Source organism: Pyxicephalus adspersus, chromosome 2, assembly GCF_032062135.1.
Source record: "Pyxicephalus adspersus chromosome 2, UCB_Pads_2.0, whole genome shotgun sequence".
Lineage (NCBI taxonomy): Eukaryota > Metazoa > Chordata > Amphibia > Anura > Pyxicephalidae > Pyxicephalus > Pyxicephalus adspersus.
The window spans coordinates 157411-174931 of record NC_092859.1 but is presented as its reverse complement, the minus strand read 5'-3'; the positions used below and the strand labels follow the sequence as shown (position 1 = coordinate 174931).

The 17521-nt window shown below is 45.6% G+C and overlaps 2 protein-coding genes across 2 annotated transcripts in view; one reads left to right on the top strand and one right to left on the bottom strand.

The window, feature by feature from the left end:
- Nucleotides 1-9568, top strand: part of DVL2 (dishevelled segment polarity protein 2) — an 11550-nt gene extending 1982 nt beyond the window's left edge. Inside the window, exons 2-15 of the mRNA XM_072399168.1 lie at nt 912-981; nt 1263-1432; nt 1509-1615; nt 1918-2038; nt 3177-3267; nt 3368-3437; nt 6150-6289; nt 6898-6974; nt 7131-7198; nt 7288-7422; nt 7500-7649; nt 7755-7931; nt 8006-8230; nt 8465-9568. Coding sequence (XP_072255269.1) covers nt 912-981; nt 1263-1432; nt 1509-1615; nt 1918-2038; nt 3177-3267; nt 3368-3437; nt 6150-6289; nt 6898-6974; nt 7131-7198; nt 7288-7422; nt 7500-7649; nt 7755-7931; nt 8006-8230; nt 8465-8913 — 2050 coding nt within the window. The 3' untranslated portion in view covers nt 8914-9568. The remainder of the gene's footprint in view (nt 1-911; nt 982-1262; nt 1433-1508; nt 1616-1917; nt 2039-3176; nt 3268-3367; nt 3438-6149; nt 6290-6897; nt 6975-7130; nt 7199-7287; nt 7423-7499; nt 7650-7754; nt 7932-8005; nt 8231-8464) is intronic.
- Nucleotides 9569-12082: 2514 nt separating this feature from the next.
- Nucleotides 12083-17521, bottom strand: part of ACADVL (acyl-CoA dehydrogenase very long chain) — a 17523-nt gene continuing 12084 nt past the window's right edge. The window contains exons 18-20 of the mRNA XM_072399167.1: nt 13844-13916; nt 12391-12466; nt 12083-12316 (exon numbers count right to left, since the gene is read on the bottom strand). Coding sequence (XP_072255268.1) covers nt 12176-12316; nt 12391-12466; nt 13844-13916 — 290 coding nt within the window. The 3' untranslated portion in view covers nt 12083-12175. The remainder of the gene's footprint in view (nt 12317-12390; nt 12467-13843; nt 13917-17521) is intronic.

The following is a 17521-nucleotide window of genomic DNA, read 5'->3' as shown; positions in this document are numbered from 1 at the left end:
CCCTATACTAACCCCCCCCCGGTACCCCATATAGACCCCTTTACTAACCCCCTCCAGTACCCCATATAGACCCCTATACTGACTCCCCTGGTACCCCATATAGACCTCTACACTGACCTCCTGGTACCCCATATAGACCCCTATACTAACCCCCCTGTTACCCCATGTAGACCTCTACACTCACCCCCACCCTGGTATTCCATAAAGCCCCCCACCCTTTACCCCCCAGCGTTCTAATTCTGTCCGTGTTTCCATGCAAAAAAACATTATTTATTTGCATGGAATTTTATTTTACAAATAGTCTATAATTCCTAGGCATAACTCACTGAAATATGTACAATATATAATAATAAACTTCAAATAGAAAAAACAAAAAATCTGTTAAAAAGATAAAAAAAATAGTGAAATGTAATATAACTGTACAGCAGCTTGTATTATATATATTATATATCTCCGGTACCCCACGCAGAGCCCCTACACAGACCCAACCGGTATCCCATGCCAACCCCCAGATACCTACACTCCCCCCTACATAGACCCACCCAGTACCCCATATAGACCCCTGCACTGACCTCCAGATACCCCATGTAGGCCCCCTTCACTGACCTCCCGGTACCCCACGTAGGCCCCCTTCACTGACCTCCCGGTACCCCACGTAGGCCCCCTTCACTGACCTCCCGGTCCACGTAGGCCCCCTTCACTGACCTCCCGGTACGCCACGTAGGCCCCCTTCACTGACCTCCCATTGGTACCCTTTGTATAAATTAGGACCTTTATATATTCATAATGTGATATAGAGCAAGGACCCTAATGATGGAAGAAAGCATTGAGTTTCGGAATGTAGTGACCCCCTGAGCTGCTCAGTGTCGCCCCCTGTATGGTATAACACACTTTTTATTTTGTTTTTGCAGGGTGGTGAAGGAAGAGATATCCGATGACAATGCCAAGCTGCCGTGTTTTAATGGTCGTGTTGTGTCCTGGGTGAGAACATCAGGTGTCCAGATACTTCTGCCCCACATGGGGGTAGTTATGTGTAGACTAGGGGTGCTCAGAGATTTGGGGTTCCCTCTGTGTGTTTCAGTATTGAAGTGCCTATTCTAAGGGGGGGGGGGGGATTATCCGGGTACCCCCAACCTTCCCTGGTACAAAATACCCGGGAATGTTGTTCTGTAACATTGATGAGCTCCGGCCCACATCACAATGTGGGCTGGACCTGGTAACATAACTCCGCCCTCACTGAGATTTTCCTCTGCCATTTGTAGCTGGTCTCTGCTGAGACCTCCCAGCCTGATCAGACTCCGCCTCCTCCACCACCTCCTCCTCCTCCTCCTCCTGAGAGCAGACCAGAACCTTCGCCTCTTCCTCCCCCCCTCCCGCCACCCCCTGTGGAGAGGACCAGCGGCATTGGAGACTCACGCCCTCCATCATTCCAGTAAGTGCATTCCATCCACAAATCAAAGACAAAAACCCTACTGACCAATGATAATCATTTATTTTATTCTTTATAGTCCAAATGTCTCCGACAGTGCGGAGAACCTGGACCAGGAAACTGAGACGGAGTCTGTAGTGTCTGTCAGAAGAGAGCGTCCACGCAGGAGAGAGAGTGCTGACCAAGGTGAGGGGTGAGAGCACTGACCGCATGTGGGAAAGGAACCTGCAAAAAAGATGTGCCTAGGCACTCCTGTACCCTCATAGCTGTATATCAGGTGACTTCCTGTGCCTAGGCACTCCTGTACCCTCATAGCTGTATATCAGGTGACTTCCTGTGCCTAGGCACTCCTGTATCCTCAAAGATGTATATCGGGGGCCCTTTTCTTTTGCTTCTGCTGAGCAGGTCCTGCATGCAGTTTGTTTGATGATTGTTGAATATCCCATCCTGCTTCACTTCTATAACTCGAGGCTTCCTTTCTCTGATAGGCCGAACTCTGAATGGAAGAACTGATCGGCACCTTTCTGGTTATGAATCCTCCTCCACACTCCTTACCAGTGAGATAGAGACCAGTATCTGCGATTCCGAGGATGATGACACCATGAGCAGGTATTGGATGTTAGGAGAACGCTGTGATTGGTGTTTTGGGAGCCAGAATAGCAGGTGGTGTAATGTCTGGCCTGTGATTGGTAGATGATGTAACAACTAGTCCTCCCCTCCCTTCACTAGTGTCTGCTTTCTTTTCCTTCTACAGCTCTGCTGTCTCTCTGGAGCCACTAATATGCATGCCTAGGGTATGTTGTCACTTCCTGTTCAATGCCCCACCTTCGTACAACCCTCATGCAGCCCTCATACCATCCTCATACTACCCTTGCATAATCCTCACTCTACCCTCGTACAACCCCGTGGCAGGCTGGGTATGGGTTGTGGGGATACAGATGGCGGGTGGATGGGTTGTACGTACAGTACAGGAGGCAGGCGGCGGGTGGCTTGGTATGGGTTGTGGGGATAGGGCTGCAGGTGGCTGGGTATGGGTTGTCGGTACAGATGGGGGGCTGCAGGTGGCTGGGTTGTCCGTACAGATGGGGGGCTGCGGGTGGCTGGGTAAAGGTCTGAATCCGAGGACTTCAGAAGAGGTCAGGATTCTCCTCTGCATTCGGGTTCTGCGGTACAAACACTGCAGATTGAGCAGATGAACCAGGGAACTGACACCCCCCCCCCAATACTTTCAGTGCGGAAGAGGACTTCATGTCACCTCCTTGTACAGCTCTGTCACCCCCACAATCCAGAGTCTAGCACTCCAACATTGAAGTGTTTGTAGGGAGCCCCAGATCTAATGCGGGTGAAGGGTTTAACTGAAGGGCCCCTTTATTATTCCTTAATTTACATCCCACACCTTCCATTCTGATTCTCCAATCCATCTGCTTCTAGTGGACATTTCTACCTTTCATCGTTTTGTGCCGCAATACTGGTGAGAGGCGAAATATTGTATATATATCTGACCTATCGTATATATATTATATTATATCTGACCTATTATATATATTATATTATATCTGACCTATCGTGTATATATATTATATCTGACCTATCGTATATATTATATTTTGATGCATATTTATTTTTTATAATCTGACATATTGTATTAGTATAGCTGATGTGTCGTGTATATATTATGACATATTTTATCTTTCTGTACACTTATATTTTATAATCTGATGTGGTTTATATTTGATATATCTGCCAGGTTCAGCAGCTCCACTGAGCAGAGCAGTGCATCGCGCTTACTGAAACGTCACCGCCGCCGGCGTAAACAGAGACCACCACGTCTAGAAAGGGTGAGTTCTCGGGCCTATTATTCTGTTCTGCCCCTAGAAGGGGGCAATAAGGTTCTATTTCTTGTTTAGGGGATAATGATGTTGTCATTTTGTATTTCAGACATCATCGTTCAGCAGTGTGACGGACTCTACCATGTCCCTGAATATTATCACTGTGACTCTGAATATGGGTGAGTGCTCCATGCGGGGATCACCTGTCTCCCTCACCTGTGATAGGTATTGTTGTGGTATTAGGGGATACCAGATAATGATACCTCTTCTGGCATTGGTGTCACCCTTTATTTCTTCATACTGAACATACTGGGGTCATCATTCCGGCCTTGTTGTACCCATCACTTCCTGGTTCACCGATTGGTCTGATGAAGTCAGATAAGAAATTGGGCAAACCTTTAGAATGTTCAGGTATAGCTCAGGGGAATCGGCCATTTCCACACCTCTGATATACATTGTTGTGTGATGGAAGGATACCAGATAATGATTGTGTGTGATGGAAGGATACCAGATAATGATTGTGTGTGATGGAAGGATACCAGATAATGATTGTGTGGTATTTGTTGTCTGTGTGTAGCTGATACTTTCAGTATGTTAGAGGGCACCGATATACACGGAGTGGTTGTATGTGGTGGCAGAAAAGCAGAACGATTGGAAAACCTTCCCACCACTTTCACTCTAAGGGGTTTTCTAACCCTCCAGGATCAGCACGACTTTTGTCTTTCTTCCTTCACTGCTATCAGGCTATCAGTCCCCCACTATGTGCAGATCTCCTGTGGGGTCCATTATAGTTGTTGGTCTTCAGTTCCGAAAATATTACTGGGGCCAGAGATGCTCAGTGACCCCACCACCATTTATTCCTCGGGTTACCATTGTGTTATCCTGAGCTCATCATTTCCAGAAGCCCAATTTTTTAGAATATAGAAAGCAATGCCAATTCCAGCCATGGGCCCAGGTGAGGGAACCTGACAACCACCCTTACCTGAGTGAGCACCTTAGGTGACTTTGTGCTGGAGCATTGAATACCGCATTGAGTTTTCATGTCTTTGTGGCCTCCATAGGCTTCCATTTCTCTGGATTCTTAAAGTTTAATGCCACCCATGGGGTTATGGGGCATATTCCCTGCACTGGGCATTCCAATATTTCCTGTACTGCATACAACCTGCTGTGGTGCCAACATGCACAGCCCAGAACCATATTGCCCTCTATTAGGTCCTTACATTCCATTAGGTACTTCATTCTATGGAAGGACTTGTTGTGTTACCATTCTCTTTATACAGTTAGGTAATATAATATAATAAATATTTGGACAGAGACAATTCTCATTTTGGTTCTGTACATTACCACAATTATTATAAATGAAACAACTCCGATTGACCTGCAGACTTTCAGCTTTAATTCAGTGGGATGAACACAAAGATTGCATAAATGTGAGGAACTAAATCCTTTATTACACAATCACTTCATTTCAGGGGCTGAGAAGTAATTGGACAAATTAAGGTGAAAATAAAATGTTCATTTCTAATACTTGGATGAAAACCCTTTGCTGGCAATGACAGCCTGTAGTCTCATGGACATCACCAGATGCCGGGGTTCCTCCTTATTAATGCTCTGCCAGGCCTTTACTGCAGCGGCTTTCACTTGCTGTGTGTTTGTGGCCTTTCTGCCCAAAGTTTAGTCTTCAACAAGTGAAATGCTCAATTGGGTTCAGATCAGGTGACTTGGCCATTCCAGAATATTCCACTTCTTTGCTTTAATAAACTCCGGGGTTGCTTTGGCTGTATGTTTTGGGTCATTGTCCATCTGTATTATGAAATACCTCCCAATCAATGTGACTGCATTTAGCTGGATTTGAGCAGACAGTATGTCTCTGAACACCTCAGAATTCATTCATGGATAAACACTAGTGTCCCAGTGCCATGGCAGCCATGCACGCCCAAGCCATGCACGCCCAAGCCATCACACTGCCTCCGCCATGTTTTACAGATGATGTGGTATGCTTGGGATCATGAGCTGTTCACCATGCCTTCTCCATACTTTTTTCTTGCCATCATTCTGGTAAAGGTTGATCTTGGTTTCATCTGTCCAAAGAATGTTTTCCCAGAACTGTGCTGGCTTTTTTAGATGTTTTTTTAGCAAAGTCCAATCTCGGCTTTCTATTCTTGAGGCTTATGAGTGTCTTGCACCTTGCAGTGCCCCCTCTGTATTACTTTCATGCAGTCTTCTCTTTATGGTAGACTTGGATATCGATACGCCGACTTCCTGGAGAGTGTTGTCACTTGGTTGGCTGTTGTGAAGGGGTTTCACCATGGAAATGATTCTGCCATCATCCACCACTGTTGTCTTCCATGGACGTCCAGGTCTTTTGGTGTTGCTGAGTTCACCAGTGCTTTGTTTCTTTCTCATGATGTACCAAACCGTAGATTTTACCACTCCTAATATTGGAGCAATTTCTCGGATGAGTTTTTTCTGTATTTGCAGCCTAAGGATGGCTTGTTTCACCTGCATGGAGAACTCCGCATGTTGGCAAAATCTTCCACGTACACCCCCCCCCCCCCAAATCATCTCCAGGCCTTTTATCTGCTTAATTGATAATGACATAAAGGAATTGCCCACACCGGCCCATGAAATAACCTTTGTGTCAATTGTCCAATTACTTATTACCCTGAAATGAAGTGATTGTTTTGTTCTGTTCATCGCACTGAATTAAAGCTGGAAGTCTGCAGGTCAACCGCATCTGAGTTGTTTCATTTAAAATATTTGTAGAAATGTACAGAAACAAAAAAAAAAAAAAAAGTTGTCTGTGAAAATATTTACGGACCTTTTTGTACATATCGGTGTTCTCCTGTGATTATATCTCCCCTCATATTGGTGTTGATTTCTGTTTTCAGAGAAATATAACTTTCTGGGAATCTCTATTGTGGGACAGAGTAACGAGCGTGGTGATGGAGGAATCTACATCGGTTCCATCATGAAAGGTGGAGCTGTAGCTGCAGACGGAAGAATTGAGCCCGGAGATATGTTGCTGCAGGTCAGTGGTGCTATTCTGATATTTTTATTTATTGGAATCATTTATAACATAGCTGTGATTGCTGTGGGAGTAATCCTGATGTCAGAGATATGTGAATAGTGATATTTGTATATGACAGGCGCCCCGACCAGAGGGTGCACCCTCCTAATATTACTGGACATTGGAGGCTCCAGGCAGCCCTCAGGGGAGTTTCTTGCTGTGCCCTAACTTTTCCCTTTTCACCCACCGGCTGGGTTGTACAAATTCAGATGCCCCCCCCCCCAGTCATGTCAGTATTTCTGATTTACCAGTGTCCGTGTTGGAAGGGAATGGACATTCATGGATTTCCTGCTTCCAGGGCTGCTCATAGGATAGATCTTTGGTCATCAAAATAAATTTGTCTGATCCTCCTTCTGAGATGTTTTCAGTGATCAGTACTTCTTTATTCTTCTTTATTCCTTCTTATCCACCTGGCTTTAGTCTTTTATTAGGTTGTAAGGATTATGGATGCAGTTTGTTGATATTTTGGGTGAATGTTTGTGGGGGGAGGGGGTGGGGATGGTAAGGATTATGGTTGATTCCATAGCCACAAGGACCATGTGATATCTCTTCTTTTTTACTTGTCACAGGTCAATGATATAAATTTTGAGAATATGAGTAACGATGATGCTGTCCGGGTCCTCAGAGACATTGTTCATAAACCAGGGTAAGTGCTGATAAGAGTATCCTTATTATCATCATCATCATCCATATTGAACACCCATACAGTGTGCTGGGGGAGGGCAATTGGTAAGGGAAAGCTTTGTGGCACCATGCTGCTGCTTGTCATGATGACTGAATGGCATTTCTCTTTATTTTTCAGTCCAATTGTTCTGACTGTAGCCAAGTGCTGGGATCCCTCACCCCAGGGTTACTTCACTCTTCCCCGCAGTAAGTGTTATTACGATGACTTATTCTCCTTCTTTCTCTCCTCTTGAGCTCTTTTCTCTCCCTCCTATTAATTTTTTCTCTTTATATAGATGAACCAATCCAGCCAATAGATCCGGCCGCCTGGGTCTCTCATTCTGCAGCAATGAGCGGCTCCTATCCGGTGTATCCTGGTAGTGCTTCAATGAGCAGCATGACTTCCAGCACTTCTGTGACTGAGACAGAGTGTAAGTTGGGGTTTTGGTCAGAATAGAAGTTTTGTCTTTGAATGGTCTTGGCTCACTCTGACTTCTTCTCCTTTCAGTGTCTCACGCTCTCCCGCCAGTGTCTCTCTTTAGTTTGTCCATACATACAGATCTGGCATCTGTAGTAAGAGCCATGGCTTCTCCAGAATCCGGCCTTGAAGTCAGAGACCGAATGTGGCTGAAGATTACCATTCCCAATGCCTTCCTTGGTGAGATTCTAAATTCCAGGGGAATTGTGGGAATTAAAGAATGGCACGAAGAGATGGCAGAGAGCAGCTGTTTATTCTGATTTCTGTCTTTTTCCCGTATTTCAGGCTCTGATGTAGTAGATTGGCTTTACCACCATGTTGAGGGCTTCCAGGACCGTCGGGAGGCTCGGAAGTTTGCCAGTAATTTGCTGAAGGCCGGATTTATTCGTCACACAGTAAATAAGATTACTTTTTCTGAGCAGTGTTATTACATCTTCGGAGATCTCTCTGGCTGTGAAAACTGTAAGTATCCAATGATGATCCATGGTTCTGCACACCTGAGGAGTTGTGTAGATATTCACTGTTTTCTCTTCCAGACATGGCTAATCTATCTCTCAATGATAATGATGGATCTAGTGGTGCCTCTGATCAGGATACTCTGGCCCCTCTTCCTCTGCCTGGGGCATCACCATGGCCTCTGCTCCCCACCTTCTCCTATCAATATCCGGCTCCTCATCCATACAGCACCCAACCTCCAGCCTACCATGAGCTCTCTTCTTACAGCTACGGCCTGGGCAGTGCTGGCAGCCAGCATAGTGAAGGTGAGTCAGCGGAGCTCCAAGAACTTTCTATCCTGACGTTTTACTTTGCTGAATTCTTTTATTGAAGGATCATTTCTGGTCTGACTTCTCGGGGGGATGGCTGTAGTTTTTGGGGCTTTTTAGGTAACATTTTAGGACAATTTACAGGTGGGAAGGGCTCAGCATTTGTAAAATTCTGTTTATTGTTGGTGTTTAAGTATTAAACCAATATTCTAATTGGTTTCCCCCCTCCAGGGAGCCGGAGCAGTGGAAGCACTCGCAGTGATGGTGGCCGCGGAGTGCAGAAAGAAGAAAGATCTGGAGGAGGAGGTGGAGAATCTAAATCGGGATCTGGTAGCGAGTCGGAATACTCCACACGTAGCAGCCTGCGGAGGAGTGGGGCAGACGCGGGGCCACCCAGTGAACGTTCTGCACGATCTTCTCATCACCCTCATCACCCTTCATCAATTCATTCTTACCCGGCCCCAGGTGTCCCCCTCTCCTATAACCCTATGATGCTGATGATGATGCCACCACCTCCTCTTCCTCCACCTTCATCTTGTCCTCCTTCCTCATCTGTTCCCCCCGGTGCTCCTCCCCTCGTCCGGGACCTTTCTTCGGTCCCCCCTGAGCTGACTGCCAGCCGCCAATCATTTCACATGGCCATGGGAAACCCCAGTGAATTCTTTGTTGACGTGATGTAACATTGCTGCTGGTCCATGTGATGCCGAGCCTGTTCCTCATTAACACTAAAGTATTAAAGTTCCTCTACGGTGAGTTCTCCCGAAATATAATGACTGACCCATTGCTGAGCCAATGTTTGGCCTATTGGGAGGCTGTCCCTGTGAGAAGCTCCTCCCTCCTCTGAAGGAACAGGCTCTACTAGTATCCAATCACTCCATATTTGATGTTGAAGGTTTTTATCTGAGCACAAAACTCGTCTGTCCGGCTGACAGACATTTGTAGCAGCTTTACCCCATGTACACGCACACGTATGTACTCAGACGGTACTGGCGCCATAGGTGCAGCGATTATGAAGTATTTTCTCCACTCCTCCATTTTAGTAGGTTCTCATGACAACTTTAAAGTGGAACGGAGAACTTTATGATGAGAATTTGTACGACTTTATATTGCTTATGTTACTGACATTTTTTTTTTTTTTACTATATATCCAATGCTGTGGCTGTGAACTTGTCCTTCCTATGATGTGACCATGGAAGAGACTTTGTGACCCTGAGGATTATGGGGGTTACCCCCACAATCCCAGGGAATAGTAAGTGCCTCAAATACTTTGCCTTTTATTGTATTTATTACTTTTTTAGTGTATAAACCCAAAAATAAAAAAAAATGTTTTATAAAGAGATGGAAGAGTCATCATTTGGGATGTTTGAGGAGCTGTGTCGACCTTGTTGGGTGACCATAAGATTGTAAATGTGACAAACACAATGCCATGTGATCACTGAGCGTCCAATCAAGTACAGACTTCCAACGATTCCTCTTGTTTATTAGCCTATATTAATAATTCCTCCCCCCAGACAATATCTGGTATTGGGGACAATTCCCCTAGCGTTGTTCCTTAGGGACCCATTCAGAGCTTTATGGCTGCTACTTTATTTTACACCTCCACATACAAATATTGGATCTGAACATCAGTTCCTGCTTAGTCCACAATTGGCTTGCTTGTTGGAGGTCAATGATAACAAAGTGAGAGACAAAGTGGTAATATTCAATAGTTTGACATTAAGAAAATACCAATCACTATAGTAAGACTATGATCGTTGTCTGGGGTGGGCCGTGCTCTTTATTGGGGGGGTCCCTCTGATGGCAGCAGATCTGAAGGGGTTAAGCAGACAGTCAGGAAGTGATGTTATCAATCCATGCGCTGCATGCATTGTGCTGGCTTTTTCACCAATAAAAACTTGTAAACATAACCAGGCTGATACAGTCATGAGAAAAGGAAAGTACACTCCTTTCTAATTTTCCATTTGAGGACCGCACAATTATCTGGTCCTTATATCAGATTCCATTGTGTCATTATTTACCAAAAATTAGGGCCGAATGGAGGAGCCATGTGTGAATAACTAAGTACACCCCCTGAACCAAAAGCTTGTAGAAGGCCCTTTAACATAAATAACTTGATTTCATCATTTTCTGGAAGATTTCATCTGTCTCTCACATTGCAGAGGAATTTTGATGCACCATCAATATTGCTTCATTCCATTCAGCTTATTGGGCATTCTATGCACAGCTCTCTTAGGATCCCACCACAGCATTTTAATTGGGATGAGGTCTGGACTTTGGGCCATTGCAACAAATATTTTCTGTTGATTCTGTTGTAGATTTGCCACTGTGCTCGGTATCAATATTGGCCAAGCTTTATCTGTAGCACGGATGGCCTCACATTTGACTCCTGAAAACTTTATTATACAGAGGAGTTCATGGTCTACTCAATGGGCCGAATTTATTATCCAAGGCTGGAGAGCATACGTTTTACCAAACATGGCGCTGCATTATGGCCAAACATCTCCACTTTGGTCCCCTCTGGCCATAGGACAGTGTTTCAGAAGTCCTGTAGTTTGTGCAGATGGAAGTATTCAGTATAAGCTGTGATGTCATGTTGGTTTTATAGAGAAGAAACTTTCTCCTGGAATCCCCTCCATACAAGTCATACGTGTTCATTCTTATCCTAATTGTCCTCACACTGACCGATGATCAGTTATAGCAGGGGGGTCATACTGACTGATGGTTGATTATAGGGGGGGTTACACTGACTGATGATCAGTAATGGGGGGGTTCACATTGACTGATGATCAGTTATGGAGGGGTAACACTGGCTGATGATCAGTTATAAGAGGGGGGTCACACTGATGATCAATTATTGAGAAGGGGGAGGGGTCACACTGACTGATGATCATCAATGGGGGGGGTCACACTGACTGATGATCAGTAATGGGGGGGTCACACTGACTGATGATCAGTTATAGAGGGGAGGTAACACTGACTGATGATCAGTTATGGGGGGGGTTACACTGACTGATGATCAGTTATAGAGAGGGGGTCACACTGACTGATGATCAGTTATGGGGGGGGGGGGTTACACTGACTGATGATCAGTTATAGAGTTCTGCATGGGATTTTCTTCTTTTATGGAACTTGTCAGAGAAATCTCCACTCTGATGCACCCGCTGCCATTTCCTGCAGCCCCCTCTTATACACCACTCAGGCCCACATTAACCTCTGATATCACATTCACCCTCTGAATTGTCCTGTGCACCCCCAAGCCTCCTGTTATAATCCCTGGAGCCACACATTCATCCTTTGTATTCTTATTACACAGTATTTATATAGCGCCATCATATTACGCAGCGCTGTACAAAGTCCATAGTTATGTCAGTAGCTGTCCCTCAGAGGAGCTCACAATCTAATGTCCCTACTATAGTCATATGTCATTTATACACGCTAAGGCCAATTTTAGGGGGAAGCCAATTACCCTACCTGCATGTTTTTGGAATGTGGGAGGAATCGGAGTACCCAGAGGAAACCCAGACAGACGCGGGGAGAACCTGCAAACTCCATGCAGATAGTGTCCTGGCCAAGATTCCAACCTGGGACCCAGCGCTGCAAAGGGCGGAGTGCTAACCACTGAGCCACCGTGCTGTCTCCATACCCACCCTCCCCCAGTCTCCTTATACATCACTGAGTCGCACATTCACCCCCAATATCACATTCCCCCTCTGATTTGTCCTGTACAGCCCGAATTGTCCTGTGCACACCTCTACTCCCCCCCATAGCTTTCTTGTACATCCCTGAGCTGCATATTCACCCCAGATATCACATTCACCTTAGGAGTTGTCTGAGATATCACACAAAGGCTCCGGGATTGCACACACTGTATTTCTGGCACAGTTGGTGAAAAGATAAGGCAATTGTGAATCCGTACAATAAATTACAACGTGTTGCCAGTCCTCACAATCCCAGGGGGTGGGATGCCACCACTCCACCATTTTCAACCAATGCTGAAGAAACTGAACGCAAATTTCTGAAGAGTGACGATCCCCCTCCTCCGCTGCGCAGGCTCTTCAGGTTCCTGTGTACACGCTCTGCCGCCTGAAACACAGAAGAATAATGGTAAAGCAAACATGAGAATTCCATAGGGAAGAGACGCCCGGATATCCACTTACCTCTGCACACCAAATGTCACACAGAATCTTCTCATGGACAGCGGTGGGAAGGCCATGTGAGAGGGAACGAGAGGACCTGGAAGACAATCAATGCAAGTCAGAGAGCGGTGGTGGGGATGTTCTAACACATGATCAGATATGGGGTCCGACCCATGGATAGCCCACACTCCTACTACTACCTTCCAGTCCTCCACCCTTCCCTGGTCCCATCTCCCCGCCCCACCCCCTCCTTTAAATCGTACCCATATGAGCTTTTGATTTTTTTATTGAGGAAATTTTCTGCACACTTGACATTGCTATAATTATTGTCTCCTTTTTGTTTGTTGTAACACAATTCCTTTCTTGTTTTGTCTTTTTTCATGCTAAATTTGGTATTGTGCTTTGTTGCTGATTTCTTCAGTCCTCATATATAATTATTTAAACGTCATTCCAGTTTTTTTAAGGCTTTGTTATTTTATTTCATATTTGGCTAAAGGGATGTTTTTTTCTGCATTTGTGGTTACCGTATGTAGGAAGTGGTAATTTGTAAATGTGCAGAATATTTATCTTTATATATTGTGACACCAAGACAGGATTGGAGGTGGAAGGGAGATATATTTGCCCAGGATTCCTCTCCTGTGAAGTAGCAGGTGAAAGACTCTCACCTGTGAGATAATTAATGAAGAAGCACTAAGGGTGGGGATATAACAAAGAGCCAGGAGCTCAGTCAGTAGCTTGGCTTGGAGAGACACAGACAGGGGTTTGTGTCAGTGCAGCTCTATTTGGAGAGACACAGACAGGGGTTTGTGTCAGTGCAGCTCTATTTGGAGAGACACAGACAGGGGTCTGTGTCAGTGCAGCTCTATTTGGAGAGACACAGCCAGGTGGACTGTGTGAGTGAGCTCTGCTGGAGACACAGACAGTCGGTCTGTAAGGGAGCTCAGCTGAGACTCAGAAAGTCAGTCTGGGTGAGTAAGCTCAAAAGTGAATAGAAGGTGGCTAAAAGCTTGGTTTTGAGCTGATAGGGAGAAGCCCTCCAGCTGATAGAGAGGGAGGTCTTGATGTAAAGTAAGTGCCGGACAGGCGAGGTTTTCTTTTGCTGTTTTTTATTTTATCTGCAACCTTCCATAAACCTGTCTGCAAGCCAGCTTAAAGCTGATACCTTGGTGTGTGATCTGAGTTGGATGAACCAGACAAGTTTCCTTTGACCCCAGCAAAGGCGATCCTGAGTGTAACCCCTCACAATATGTACAACTGCTGTAATTTAATTCTGAAAATTTTATTAAAATCTGTTAAATACAGATATAGAGTCTGTAACACCAATTCCTCATCCTTACATGGAAAGGAGGAGTGTTATAGTAACCCCCCAAGTGCACATTGGGGGGGGGGGACCAGCTGAATGTAATAAACTCTGCAAGTAACACCAAGCATAACCCTTAAATGTGAAAAGAAACCCACAAGCTGGACCACCTACCTTGAGAGCACCACAATCATGGCATACAAATCAATGGCCGCATCAGCAATTCTATGCAGAATGAACTGTTCATCTGTAGAGGAAACAAAAGCCAATCATCAGACACTGCACATAAAGCGAACCTGTCACAAGGTAAATGATACTCAGACGAACTCTGATGACGTCTTTCATGTTAGTACAAATATATTTGTGTTTAGAATAATAGCAGTGTGTAAAAATGTGAAAGTGGGGAGGTCAAAGAATACGAGAGGGTGAAATGGGGAAGGCCCAAGAATACGAGAGGGTGAAATGAGGGAGGACGAAGAATACCAGAGGGTGAAATGGGGGAGGCCAAAGAATATGAGAGGGTAAAATGGGGGAGTCCAAAAAATATGAGAGGGTAATATGGGGAAGGCCTGAAGAATACAAGAGGGTGAAATGGAGGGGGCTGTAAAATACGAGAGGTTGAAATGAGGGAGGCCAAAGAATAAAATAGGTTGAAATAGGGAAAGCCAAAAAATATGAGACGGTGAAATGGGGAAGGCTAGAGAATACGGGGGTGAAATGTGGGAGTTCGAAAAATACGAGAGGTGGAAATGGGGAAGGCCAAAGAATACGAGATTGTGAAATGGGGAAGGTCGAAGAATACGAGAGGGTGAAATGGGGGAGGCCAAAGAATATGAGAGGGGGAAATGGGGGAGGCCAAAAAATACGGGAGTTCGAAGAATACATAAGGGGGAAATGGGGAAGGCCGAAGAATACAAGAGGGGGAAATGGGGGAGGCCGAAGAATACAAGGAGGTGAAATAGGGAAGGCCCAAGAATATGAGAGGGTAATATGGGGAAGGCCAAAGAATACGGGACAGTGAAATGGGGAAGGCCGAAGAATACAAGAGGGTGAAATGGAGGAGGCTGTAAAATACGAGAGGGTGAAATGGGGGAGGCCAAAGAATAAAAGAGGTTGAAATGGGGGAGGCCAAAGAATAAAAGAGGTTGAAATGGGGACGGCTGAAGAATATCAGACAGTGAAATGGGGAAGGCTAGAGACGGTGTGGGGGTTTCGAAGAATACGAGAGGTGGAAATGGGGAAGGCCGAAGAATAAGAGAGGGAGAAATGGAGGAGTTCGAAAAATAGATAAGGGGGAAATAGGGAAGGCCGAAGAATACGAGAGGGTAAAAAAGGGAAGGCCGAAGAATACAGAAGGGTGAAATGAGAAAGGCCGCAGAATACGAGACGGTGAAATGGAGAAGGGAGAAGAATACAAGAGGGGCAAATGGGGGAGTTCGAAGAATACATAAGGGGGAAATGGGGAAGGCCGAAGAATACGGGACGGTGAAATGGAGGAGTTCAAAGAATACATAAGGGGGAAATAAGGAAGGCAGAAGAATACAACAGGGGGAAATAGGGGAAAGCCGAAAAATTTGGGAGGGTAAAATGGGGAAGATCAAAGAATATGAAAAGGTGAAGAAGGTAAATTGGGGGAGGCCGAAGAATATATAAGGGTGAAATTGGGGGAGTTCAGAGAATACAAGAGGGGGAATTGGGGGAGCTTGAAGAATACAAAAGGTGGAAATGGGGGAGGCGGAAGAATACGAGAGAGTGAAATGGAGGAGGCGGAAGAATACAAGAGAGTGAAATGGAGGAGGCGGAAGAATACAAGAGAGTGAAATGGGCAAGACTGAAGAATACGGGAGGGTGAAATGGAGGAGTTCAAAGAATACATAAGGGGGAAATGGGGAAAGCAGAAGAATACAACAGGGGGAAATAGGGGAAGGCCGAAAAATTTGAGAGGGTAAATTGGGGAAGGCCGAAGAATACGAGAAGGTAAAATGGGGGAGGCCGAAGAATATGGAAGGGTGAAATGGGGGAGTTCAAAGAATACAAGAGGGGGAAATGGGGGAGCTTGAAGAATACAAAAGGTGGAAATGGGGGAGGCGGAAGAATACGGGAGGGTGAAATAGACAAGGCGGAAGAATACAACAGTGTGAAATGGAGGAGGCCGAAGAATACAAGAGGGTGAAATGGGGGAGTTCAAAGAATACAAAAGTGTGAAATGGAGGAGGCCGAAGAATACAAAAGTGTGAAATGGGGGAGGCCGAAGAATACGAGAGGGTGAAATGGGGGAGGTCGAAGAATAGGAGAGGGTGAAATGGGGGAGTTTTAAGATTACAAGAAGGAGAAATGGGGAAGGCAGAAGAAAAAGAGAGGGGAAAAAAGGGGAAGGCAGAAGAAAAAGAGAGGGGAAAAAAGGGGAAGGCCGAAAAATTTGAGAGGGTAAAATGGGGAAGGCTGAAGAATACGAGAAGGTAAAATGGGGGAGGCTGAAGAATATGGGAGGGTGAAATGGGGGAGTTCAAAGAATAAAAGAGGTGGAAATGGGCGAGGCTGCAGAATACGAGAGGGTGAAATGGGGGAGGCCAAACAATACAAAAGGGTGAAATGGGGGAGGCCGAAGAATAGGAAAAGATGAAATGGAGGAGGCCGAAGAATACAGGAGGGTGAAATGGGGGAGGCCGAAGAATAAAATAGGTTGAAATGGGGACGGCCGAAAAATATGAGACGGTGAAATGGGGAAGGCTAGAGAACACGAGGGTGAAATGTGGGAGTTCGAAGAATACGAGAGGGGGAAATGGAAAAGACCAAAGAATACGAGAGGGGGAAATGGGGGAGTTTGAAGAATACATAAGGGGGAAATGGGGAAGGCAGAAGAATACGAGAGGGTGAAATGGGGGAGGCCAAAGAATCCAAAAGGGTGAAATGAGGAAGGCCGAAGAATACAAAAGGGTGGAATGGGGAAGGCTGAAGAATACGAGACGGTGAAATGGAGGAGTTCGAAGAATACATAAGGGGGAAATGGGGAAAGCAGAAGAATACAACAGAGGGAAATAGGGGAAGGCCGAAAAATTTGAGAGGGTAAAATAAGGAAGGCCAAAGAATACGAGAAGGTAAAATGGGGGAGGCCGAAGAATATGGAAGGGTGAAATGGGGGAGTTCAAAGAATACAAAGTGGGGGGAATGGGGGAGCTTGAAGAATACAAGAGGTGGAAATGGGGGAGACAGAAGAATACAAAAGTGTGAAATGGAGGAGGCCGAAAAATACGAAAGTGTGAAATTGGGGAGGCCGAAGAATATGAAAGGGTGAAATGGGGGAGGCCAAAGAATACAAAAGGGTGGAATGAGGGAGGCCGAAAGCTACGAGAGGGTGAAATGGGGGAGTTTGAAGAATAGGAGAGGGTGAAATGGGGGAGTTTGAAGAATACGAGAAGGAGAAATTGGGAAGGCAGAAGAATACGAGAGGGGTAAATAGGGGAAGGCCGAAAAATTTGAGAGGGTAAAATGGGGAAGGCCGAAGAATACGAGAAGGTGAAATGGGGGAGGCTGAAGGATACGAGAGGGTGAAATGGGGGAGGCCGAACAATACAAAAGGGTGAAATGGGGGAGACCGAAGAATAGGAAAGGGTGAAATGGGGGAGGCCAAAGAATACGAGAGGGGGAAATGGGGGAGGCCCAAGAATACGACAGGGGGAAATGGGGGAGGCCGAAGAATACGAGAGGGGGAAATGTGGAAAGCCGAAGAATACAAGAAGGGGAAATGGGGATGGTAGAAGAATACGAGAAGGTAAAATGGGGGAGGCCGAAGAATACGAGAAGGTAAAATGGGGGAGGCCGAAGAATACGAGAAGGTAAAATGGGGGAGGC